Source organism: Diabrotica undecimpunctata, chromosome 5 (genome assembly GCF_040954645.1).
Source record: "Diabrotica undecimpunctata isolate CICGRU chromosome 5, icDiaUnde3, whole genome shotgun sequence".
Lineage (NCBI taxonomy): Eukaryota > Metazoa > Arthropoda > Insecta > Coleoptera > Chrysomelidae > Diabrotica > Diabrotica undecimpunctata.
The window spans coordinates 162,219,467-162,231,634 of record NC_092807.1 but is presented as its reverse complement, the minus strand read 5'-3'; the positions used below and the strand labels follow the sequence as shown (position 1 = coordinate 162,231,634).

At 32.6% G+C, this 12,168-nt stretch overlaps 1 protein-coding gene across 4 annotated transcripts in view; it reads left to right on the top strand.

Moving 5' to 3' along the window:
- Window positions 1-12,168, top strand: part of LOC140442063 (uncharacterized) — a 142,545-nt gene that overhangs the window by 71,791 nt on the left and 58,586 nt on the right. For all 4 annotated transcript variants that reach the window (XM_072533128.1, XM_072533127.1, XM_072533131.1 and 1 more), the window contains one exon: window positions 3,662-3,861. In XM_072533128.1, coding sequence (XP_072389229.1) covers window positions 3,662-3,861 — 200 coding nt within the window. The remainder of the gene's footprint in view (window positions 1-3,661; window positions 3,862-12,168) is intronic.

Genomic DNA, 12,168 nt, shown 5'->3' with positions numbered 1-12,168 from the left:
TGTTCCATATGTTTTGGATTTTACTATGACCTATTTCCCACTGGTTTCTGTTTTATTATTTCTTCTTTGGCATTTAATTCTGTGGCAACCGCTTTACATATACCGTTGATTAAATATACCCAAGTCAATTTGTGAAAAAGTCATCGATTTCAGGGTAAAATCTCATACAGGTTTTAAAAGGTATGTGATGGATAGCTGATGACAAATCCTTGAAGATGAACAGCCGATTTTGCTGTCTTTTTTAAAAATCATAAAAAGTTAAAAAACCCCTTATTCATTTTTCCCAACTTTTTTTACACATTTTAGAAATGGTTCATAAAGGTTGTAGATCTTCAAAAGTTCTTAATTTTCGAGTTTCTAAATTAAAATACATAAGTAATAGATCGAGATAATTTACTCCAGTCGTCAGAGACGAAAATGCCACTCAATATCTTAAAATCATACGAACAAGATGAATTTTTTAATTTTAAGAATATTAATTTTCGGACCCCAAAAAAGATTCAAAAAAGTTTATAAATTTTACTTCCGGGCTTCCCCCTAAAACCCCCTTCGTAGGGGGGTAAAAACGCAAAAGAATCGATTTACCAAGAATCCGTACGTCGTAGAAAAAAATAATTTAAATAAAAAATGTAGCTGAGATAATTTTAAACAAAAAAAATTATTAGCACTTTTTGTGTAGAATGAACCATTCTGTCACAAACAACGCTTGAAGCTATTGTAGATTTTAAATGTCAGTTACGCGCGCGAAATAAATCTTGAATGTATCAGCTCGACGGTAAAAATTCAATATCTTTTATCTTTTGATTCAAGTGTTCCATCGACAAAAATCAAGATGCGTCTTAAAGACAAAATGTTCATCTTTCGTATGCAATTTTTGTATTTTGCTGCAAGTAAACTTATATTTTATAAAGGTTTTAAATAAATAAATGTGAAGCGATTTTTGCCATTTTTTATTATTCTCATGAGATCAAAATACAATCTATCCCCTTTACTGACTGGTCTTCTTGGACGCATTTCCCGTAACTTGTGATTGTTTGTAATGTAAAACATTAAATTCTGCGTTTTTTATTCATATTTCAAATGCCTCATATTTGTTGCCACAACTCAAAATTGAAATTTCATGTCATAAGTTTTAAAGAATGATCTCTAAAAATGGAAATTTTATTACTACTGGTCAATGAAAGTGATCAACTTTATTGATCTCACAAGAATCGTAAAAAATAGCAAAAATCGCTCTCTAAAAACTGAGTTTATTCACAAAATGTAAAAACTATATACCAAAGCTGCACTCTTTACCTTTAAAACGCATCTAAATTTTTGTCGATAGGACACTTGGATCAAAAGTTATCGAATTTTTACCGTCGAGCTGATACAAATTTAATTGAACATTAATTTTACACAAAAAATATTAATAAACATTTTTGTTTAAAATCATCTCAGCTACAGATTTTGGTAAATCTATTTTTTGCGTTCTTACCCCCCTACGAGGGGGGTTTTAGGGGAAGCCCGAGGGTAAAAGTGGTAAACTTTTTGCATCCTTTTGGGGTCCCAACATATTAATATTCTTGGCAAAATTCAGCTTGTTCGTATAATTTTTAGGGGTCAACTCCCTGACGACTGTACTATTGCCAAAAAGCCTTCTTTTGCAGTAATTTATAAAGGTAAATAACTTTTTTACGAAATAATGAGTTTTCAAGTTATTCAATTTTTTTATCTCGTAGAACAATTATTTAAATAACTGTATTAAACAGTAACTCTACATAGCGGTATTAGGAAGATTGTAATCGATTTTTTGACGATTCAATTTTAAGATTTATTAAAAAAACTTCAACATAATATTATTAAAATTTTTATTAAAAAAACCATTTGAAAAGGGGCTGACTTTTTAGCATACGAACATTTATAATAACTTTGATATTTTTTATGTGACGCACTTGTAAGTAGGGTCACCGAAAAGATGTCGAAAAACCACATCCTTAAACGAAGAAACGCTCTATGACCAATAGAAAAGAATATAGAATTTTTTTCTTAAAATTATATTTAGATTGTTTATTAACATTTAGAGCTGAAAATTAAACAGATTATTAGTGAGGATTTTAAATTTTATGATCCAATTTATAGATGGCATATTAGTTGTGGTACTGAGTTATGTTTATGATCTTAAATCAAAGTGGGAACTGAAAAAATGTCATTTTTTTGACAATTTGTTGTCAAAAAGATAAAAAACGATCCTACGATGCTAAGTTTGACGCAGATAAGACATTGAACTTGTCAGCTGGCACGATAGTGTTGTATCGCTGTGCTCGAACGTAGTTGGTGTGAATCCTATTCATCGAGTAAAGCGAAACTCACAACAAAAAAACTATACTTGTACCTCAACCATTTATGGTAAAATTATATCATCGAAATATGAGCAGCGTAGATAAAAACGTAAGTTTATATAGAACTGGTATTAGAGGAAAAAAGTGGCACTTATGTTTATTTACTTACTGTATCAATTGGGCTATTCAAAATGCATGGCAACTACACCGAAGCAATCAGGACACTTTGGATTAATTAGCTTTTCGACGACGCGTTGCAACTTTACTTCTTCAACTTTATACAAAAGCGACTTCATCTTCTTGTGGACGGCCAAGTCGAAGAGAAAATACTCATTCTCGTTTTAATAGAATGCATCAGTATGTGATTGATCAAGACAAACAAACGAAATGTCGCTACTGCCACAAAAAACAACTAAAAGGTGTCAAACATGTGATGTTGGTGTCCATGTATGCTGCTTTGTGAGTTACCACAAAAATCTTCGTGCTGTATCCTGACGTCCTAGATGAAGGAGGCTTTTTTTTTGTAAATTTCGATTTTTTGCAATATTAACTCAGTAACGTACATAGGTGTTCCAAATAAAATATATTAATAACAAAAAATTGCAGTTTTAATACAATTTCTTATGTCAGGGTTATCTGGGCTAAGATAGTTTGGGAAACACTACTCTAATTATTTATTCTGCGTATAGACTTGTCTATCATATGCAATGTTTGATACTGTCTTATAGGCTATATGCAGCAACGCAATTTCCCAATAGTTTTTACATTAAAATTGTTCTCTCTTTGTGATTAATGGTATAGTCATCCCTGTATTCCATTTATTTGGCAGTTGTTATTCTATATGTTTTTTTTTTCTCTTCTTTTATTAATTCTGCGTTAGTTAGTCAACCGACTAATCCGGTTGTTCTTTAATATGCTAACTGACCAACCAAGATGTACCTGATAACGAAAGACCTCTTATAATGCTCTATATTTAGAAATTAAAGTTCTTTAAACATTATCATAGATACATACTTTAAAAACTGTATAAACTGCACTAATTTTTTTTGTATAATGATAAATGATTGGTGCCAAGAGAAGATTCATCTGCATCAAAGACTTTTAAAGTATTTTGGGATTGAATATACCGTTATTAATGATCTCTTCCATTTCAATTCCTAATCCACTAAATTCCGATGCAAAGCCTTTCTTAATTCGCAAATAAATCTCGTGCCAAACCAGCAAAATGATTTATTAAAATTCACATGTCTCTACTGCACCAATACGAATACCTAATCCCACGTATATTTCACGTTATCGATTCTCTGCACTTATTTCTTTTCTCTTTCTTTCTTTTCCAGATTACGTATACAACCCGAAAGAAGCTCGCTTGCGAAAGGCGATGCGGGAAGCGGCAAGTAGGGACCGCTCTATCGGGGCTTCCCCGATGTTGCCGCGACCGAGCGCTCGCAGGGTCGGCTCCGCAGGATGGGCCACGCCGGCTGCAGGACCTCCTGGGACGCCTACGCCGCACGGCACTCACGAAGAACCTCTTATGATGGTAAGTCTTTGTTTACACATTTAGTTCTCATAGAAATTGATATTAAACCAACATAATTACACTAAATTAACACAATCAGATCTATTCTGTAACTTTTAACAAATCGAATAGAAATGACCAAGTCGAATCGTAATTACCCGAAATCGGAATGTTGGATATCTATCTGTCGTTTTTGTGTTTGGATTGGCATTCTGTAACTCACATCGTAATCGGTGTAAATCGAAAACGCCAACTACTACTTGACGCGCTCAGAAGTTGGTGGTAACCCCGGACTAAAAAGAGAAATAACTGTTCTGTGACGTTCGGTTACTGGAAAGGCTAGGGCGATAGAAAAATTCATCAAAAAAGAAGATTATATTTTTAAGGTTGTCGTCAAGTAGTTTTGATTTGTTTTTGTTAAGTTTGAAAAGTTCGTTACAAGAATACAAAATGGCAAGCGGAACACCAAAGAAAAAGACATCTGCTGAACAGTTAAATTATTTAGTAAACTTTATCTAAATAAATCTACATAAATAACACCACAGACTAAAAAATGAAGTAGCTACAAAAATGAATCAACCGCTAATTTATATCAATAAGTCAACAAATAAATGTCAAAACAATAATGATACCAATGCGTAAGCGTCAAGACCAATTTCGATGTCGAAACTTGATCTCAAAAAAGTTTGTCTAGTCAAAATCAATTTCTACACAACATTCTGATAGTAGAGGTCAAAATGAGTTACAGAATACCGATTCCTACAATTCCGATCCGAATTGCTGACCTCTATTCAATTTGACTCATTTCTATTCGATTTGTAGTTACAGAATAGGGCTGATTATCACAATTATTTGTGGTTGTTTATTCGAAAAAGTATTACAAATATTATTTACTGATAGTTATGTACATAATTTACGGTGGTTAAGGTTAAGAGAACATGAAAATTTTGTTACGCGGGCCAAAATAAATCATTTTGTGATTATTCAAATGTTTTAAATTTATTTAAACAAATAATATTACATTATTTGCTTATTTTCGTGTTTTTTTTTCTTGAGGTATTTACGACGCATTTAATCACTCACTCATGTCGGCACAGTGGTAGGTGTGTGGTAGTTTGGCGATAGACTGAGAAAACAGGATCGTACGTAATTTAACTGAGTTAAATAAGAGAATAAATAAATAAATATTAATATTAAAATATTAATTATCACCGGTTCATTATCTTTCTGCAAATTGTCCACCGCAAACACTTCGTCTTCTAGTTTCTTGAGGTGGTTTACATAATTATGTCACTGCTCTTTAGATACGCATTGGTAAGCTTCTTTTATCAACCTATCTACCGTTTTTTCTTTAAAATCGACATTGTTTGCAGCCACATAGGTACCTTTTCACTTGACTCCACACCATCTCAATCGGGTTCAGCTCCCAATGGTAAGGCGACAGTCTCAAAATCTTAACGTCATATTTTTCCGCAATTTTTTTAATTCTGTAGTTGTCGTACTCGTCTCTAAATGCGGCCGAAGTATCCAGTAATTTACTTTTTAGGTAATTTTCCTCGAGGAAAATCTTATTTTCGATTAGCCAATCCTTTATTTGCCTTTTGTTCCACAATTTTTTCGGAAAATCAAATTTGCGGGAGTGGTATGATGCGTGATCCAAAACGACAACGTTTTCTTTGTCTTTCAGCAAGTTTTGAGTTACCAAAAAAGTTAATTCGGTCCATGCCAGAAAACCAGTTTCACTTCCAGCATGAAGAAGAACAAATCGAGGACATCTTTGGGTTGGAGCTTTCAGCGATCAAGCGATCAAGCTTTCTTGATCGTTGTGTTCCTTAATTCCTTTTTGAGTGAATCACCGATGTTAGTCTAAGACTTATCGGTATCAACAAGGTTTACATTATCCTTCTTCTTCAATGTTTTTATTTGTCTTAGGTATTTGTGTCTCCAGGATATGATATCTTTTCTTTCCATCATTATCGAATTTTGGCATCTTTTACCGTATTCAAAACCCATATCATTTAGTAGCCTACAAAATGTGATTTTTGAAAAAGCTGGTAGGTCTTTATCATCCTTCACTCTGTTCATTATGCTATCGACGGTTGGTGGTATGTTTAAAAAAAAAATCATGGACAATTTTTCTTATTCGAGATTTCACTCCCTCATCGTAAGTATTCTCACGTGAATTAGACTGGAAACTGTTTTTCTTCCTTTTGCGATCATACATTTTGCGAACACTCACACCGCACATTTTCGAAACTTTTTCCACAGTAGGTAATAGTCAAGCTGTCACCATTTTTTAAGTTCAGATGATAGTTCAATATATTTAATACCATTCACAAGGAATCTACGTTCCTGTATTTGGCTGTATACCATATATTAAAAAAATTTATTAAAAATCCTTTGTAAAAGGTATATATTTTTAAAAACCCAAACGGGCTGTTATAGACAAAACGTTTTCGGAATCCATTATTCCATCATCAGTGTCTAGGTGTACATGAATGTAGCCACTAAATACATGGGTAAAAACCCGTTAACAAAAATTTAGTTACATTTGTTTTACATTATATTATATAAATTGCTAGGTTACCGTTGCTAATCCAACGGTAACTTTAGCATCCTAGCAATTTATATAATATAATGTAAAACAAATGTAACTAAATTTTTGTTAACGGGTTTTTACCCATGTATTTAGTGGCTACATTCATGTACACCTAGACACTGATGATGGAATAATGGATTCCGAAAACGTTTTGTCTATAACAGCCCGTTTGGGTTTTTAAAAATATATACCTTTTACAAAGGATTTTTAATAAATTTTTTTTTAATACCATTCGTTTTACTAGCAGCACACCCTGCTAGTTACTGGCAACGGCTCCATAATGTAGGTACTTTCTGAGCTTTCATAGTTTTTGCCGACAAGTTTTTGGTCTAATGGCCAGTACCCAAATCGACAAAGAGGCATGTTTGATTTGAAAATTGATTCGCTTCTCCTACTGACTGTATAGTGATCTTTATATTTCCCAAAGAATGTGTTTACAGTGGAAGCTTTTGAAAATTGATAAATATAGATAAGCTATCGACTATGAGTTTTTGATATATTTTAATTTTTTATAGTATTTTTCTTCATGTTATTGTTTAGTTCGACAATGTAACTCCCTTATTTATACATCGATGATTGAATCAAGCTTTAGTTGAAACAATAATGATAGTCTTTTACATAACCGTAGGCAATTGTTGTATGCGCGTATATTCCAGTGCTATGATTCTTAAATCCGGTCCTGATGCACCGCTCGGGGCAAACCGGCAACAGGGTCGGCAGTTCTCCCGTAAGAAATACATTGGTTATCTTACCTGCACTGCGTTCTAACTGTGGCTTTTACTATAATAAATAGGGAAAACTAGAAACATTTGAAATCTAGTGGATAGAAAGTAGTCCACAGGAAAGATTTTTAAAAACATAAAGAACCAAACAAAATAGAAGAAAATAGATAAAATCAAATTAACTAATATTAGGTGAATCATTATTTTAAAATAGTCATAGCATGAACCTTAAATTTAATACTAAATTAGATTCAAATAGTCGTTAATAATACAGTGCATTCACCATTTTTTATAGTAGACACGCACCATTTTTTTAACGAAATTATATGTTAAGTTCCTGCCCTATCTTTCGTTTTAACAATCTTATTTACTCTAGAGATTAAACATTTCTGGCATGTTTCGGCATTAAAATAGTCTTAGAGATTTCTGTAGTTTACAAATAAATTGCAAAGTCAACATTTTTCGATGATGGAGAAGTGCTTCTTCCTATTCGGAGTAGAAAACTGATCTGAAAATTACTTTAAATGCGTGAAAAAGACATCAATTACCATTCACTGTATTTGTGTCATTTTATTTCTATTTGCCTTTATCAAAATTTAAGTATCCTTGTTCGTCTCACACTCTAGTTATCCGGTAAATATTTTATTCATATAAATCACTTCTTATCCCAAATTGCTTATAAAATCATCCTTGATATTCCCCACGTTGCTAACTTTACCGATATAAACTTCATTTAAGTGTTTCATCCATCGACAAAATTCAATCACCCTCCTCAATGTCTTACCAAACTTTCTCCCCCTTGATCGGAACGACTACTTAGCTCTTTTACGGGACACTAACTAAAAAGGATGGCAAATAAAAAAGCACTTAAAAAATCAGACAATAATTTGCTTGTGTTTTATGTCTTGCGAGGGCCGACGAAGCCAAAACCTTTGCCAGTTGTTGAGAACAGATGTTCCGATCGGAAACAACTGTTGAGTATATCCAATTTCTGAAGTGTGTTTTATTTTGGCAAAAGGTTTGTCGAATAAATAAAAATATTAGTCATTTGTTACTAGATACTACACTATACATATTTTTGTATAGTAGATCCGCTGGATCTCGGCACATTGTCATCATTAGTTTATGTCTGTTATAAGAATCAGAAAATGGCTAATATTCTAATGGACATTTTCATACTTCTCTTTTTCAGATTTACTGTCATCATGGCATGTGGTTATCTTTTTCAAGACGAATCGCATGCTATAATTTTTTTGACGGATATTCTCAAGTTAAAGTTGATTTCATGTAATCGAATGGACTATGTTACAATAAAGTCGTCTCGGGAACGCAACTGCGCAATATTGGCAATATCATTTTAAACTCGTCTACTTTAAAATGTATAATGTATGTCTGAATTGTCAATATAGATGAGTCAGATAAAATTAAATTATTAGAAGAATTTTTACCAAGTAACAAAAAAACAAAATTTGTTTAATTTATTAATGTTTGTATTTTGAGAACGATTTCCGAAGTGGAAATTGAAACGTCAATAACCTTATTATAAACTTTCATTGTGAATTTTTCTCATTAAAATACTAATCACTTTAAGATGCCACAAGTAAATCAAAACCCTAATTATTATAACATCTTTGGATATTTCACTTCCAATGCTTATTGCTGATTTTTGATTGCAGTAGAAATTTGATATTTATCTTATATTCCGTTTGTAAGGGTTTTAATTCTCAGAATTGGCATTGCCAAGAATTCTTAACTTTGTAGATATTTATATGTTGTTTGGCAAAAGATATCGATTAGCGATTTTTGATAATATTGTAGATATTAACTGATGTACTTTATCTATACTTTAGATAACTTTTCTGTGTTTAATTTTGATATGACGGTCAATTGAAAATAAAAAGACACATTTTTCTTTACGCATCGGAAAATAATATTGATCTTTAGATGTTTTTGAAATGTTTCATGTAAAAACAATGCAACGCCCTCTAGTGACAACGCTGCAATTAATGTGGCAACAATAATTGAAACTAGTTGCATCTTTTTATTTAATATTTTCCATAGAAAACTAGTTTTCTAATAAACAAAAAATAGCGCCCTCAGCGTCTTGAAAATTTCCTCATTGCTTCTTGATTCTTTCTCTAAAATTGACATGTTGACACATACAATTATTTTTTTTTATTCTCTTTATTTAATATCACTTAAATACTTCAATTTTATACAGTATGAATTCCATCAAGTCCCGAGTCCGTGTCTATTATATTAAAATCATAAAAGCAAATTACACGAAGTTTGATAGCTGAACTTCACTCAGTCATTATCAGATAATAACCGAACTACACATTGGCATAATTTGAACTCCCTCTTTGACTTGATTTCAATTAGTGCGGTTAATACTAATTACTACCGTTGTAAAGGACGAACGATATGTCCAAAGTCGGCCAAAGTGATTAGTGTTATAGAATATTGGACACGCTTGGTAAAAGTGGCGAATATTTTGTATCGGTGACCGAAAGGCATTAATTTGTCGCGTCCTAATTTGGTTATAATCTTGTAATTTGAGTTGTTAAAAAAATGTGTTAGAGCGTGCGATTTTTATTTTGAGTGCCGTCAAAAATATTGGGAAATATGTTCTTCCTATTTGTTTTAGAACTGTTGAAATGTATCGTCTTACATTTGCGACTTTTTAAACTAGGGATAAGAGCTTAAATTAAATGCAAAAAAATGTTTGTCGGCTCATTTTTTTTTATTTAAACCTACCTACATTTATAAAATAAAAGTAAAAAATATTGCTACATTTTAAATGAACCAACTTTACTATTACGACAGTAGTAAAAATACAAAGTTGGAAGCTAATCCTACCACAATTTGTCGCATTCTGGAACAATGTACAGTCCTCATTGGGAAATTTTCTTTGGAGAGTTTACGGCGCCAATTACATTGTCCCTCAAATACTATTTTTCCTCTCGTCTTTCTAATCATTTCCAAAACTTTAACGATTTTGCCATGGCATTGATCATCGCTCTATTATTTTTTATTGCTGTTATCACTCTGGCGTAAATAAGATCTTGCAACTCATTGATTTAATCATCTGATAAATTCTTGCCTTTCCACTTTCCACTACTAGTCATCCCAAACAACATCCTTCTCTGAATCATCTTCGATTTCTGGCTCAACAGCTTAATGAGGTGTGGAAGTTGATGCTTCAGTTAGATCTTTTAAACTTATTTCAGAATGGTCAAGGCATACTAAACAATATTTTCAGCAATATTTGTTCTGAGAGAACCTGAGGCAAGTTTTTGATTATATTCGCTTCCTTCTCCCATCTTTTGCAGCTTATTTATTTAATCATCTGATAAATCCTTTCCTAGTGGAAAGTGGTCGTCCAAAACAGTATCCTCCTCTGAATCATCTTCGATTTCTGGCTCAATAGATTGATGAGGTGTAGAAGTAGATGCTTCAGTTAGATCTTTTAAACTAATTTCAGAATGGTCCCATCGAATGGAGATCATCACTCCATCATTTTCTATTGCTGTTATCACTCCAGGGTAAACATGATCTGCATACAAAAATAAAATCTATTCACCAAAATTTTTTTAACGTCATTTAATTTAGAGTTTTTAAATTTTTCATCCTTATTTGTTCCAAGAGAACCTGAAGCGAGTTTTTCATTAAATTCGGTTTCTTCTTCCATCTCTTGCAGCTCATTTATTTAAGCATCTTATGAATCCCTGCTTAGTGGAAAGTACAGGCCTTGTAGGCTCCTGGCTCCTAAAAACTTGGATATTTCCCTCATTTTTTTTTCGGCTCCTTGTTTTGCTTTACTGCTTCCAACCGTTTCTTCTTTGGATATCCTCTTCTTTTTTCCCATTTTTCCCTTCTTCAGTATTGTTTTAAAATTTCGATTTTCTGGCATTCGTATAATGTGACCAAGCCATCTAGCTCTTTGGACGTATTTTTGCCGTAATTGCTGGTTTTCCATACATCCTCCATACATTATTTCTTTATTCTTCATTTTCTCCAAATATTCTCTGCCGTCTTTTTGCTACGAAGATTTTTCTGAGCACCTTTCTTTACCAGATCTCCACTTCCTTTTCTTCCTGCTGGTTCATAATCCACGTTTCACTGGCATACATCACTGTGAGTCTGATTACTGTCTCGTAGACTCGCAGTTTAGCTGTTCTTGACACATTTTTTGCTTTCATTAATGAATTTAGTGGCCCTATAGCTCTGTTTCCCTTCATTAATCTTTTGTCTATCTATTTTTCTTCTTTTCCTGTGTTCGTTATGGTTAGTCCTAAGTATTCTAATTCTGGCACTTTTTTAAAACTGTAGACAGTCTCTACTTCTTTCATTTTAATATATTTGTTATTATTTGTTATGTCTCCTCTCATTTTCATATATTGCGTTTTTGTTTGGTTTATTAATTAATAAATTCGTTGATATCGGATCCCCTTGTTTTAAACCTCTATTCACTGTGAACTGTCTTGAAAAGCTTCCATTCATTGTTACTCTATTTATCATGTTCCTAAACGTCATTCTCACTAGCCTTATAAGCTTTACTGGTATTTCTAATGTTCTCATGGCCTCATATAGCATCGTTCGATTTATGGAGTCACATGCTTGTTTAAAATTGATAAATCGTATGTTTTGTTCGTAGCTATTATTTTGTATTAATTTTAACATACTTATTTGATCAGTAAATAGTTTTCGCACTCCATTTTGTCTCCTTTTTTGTAGATAGGACAAGTAAGAGCATCATGTCAAGTGAAATATCATTTCCTTTATTCTTTCGCCACCTTCCTTAAAAAGCTCAGCTAGGATACCACTTTCTTCTGCACTTTTGTTGTTTTTTAGGTCTCTTATTATTTCTTCGACTTCATTCAAAGTTGGTTCCTTACACGTGCCTTTTTCATCTTCTTGCCAACTCTCATTTTTCTCAAGTTTCTCTTGTTGGTCTGTATTTAATAGATCTTCGAAATATTCTGCCCATCTGTTTAATTTTTCTGT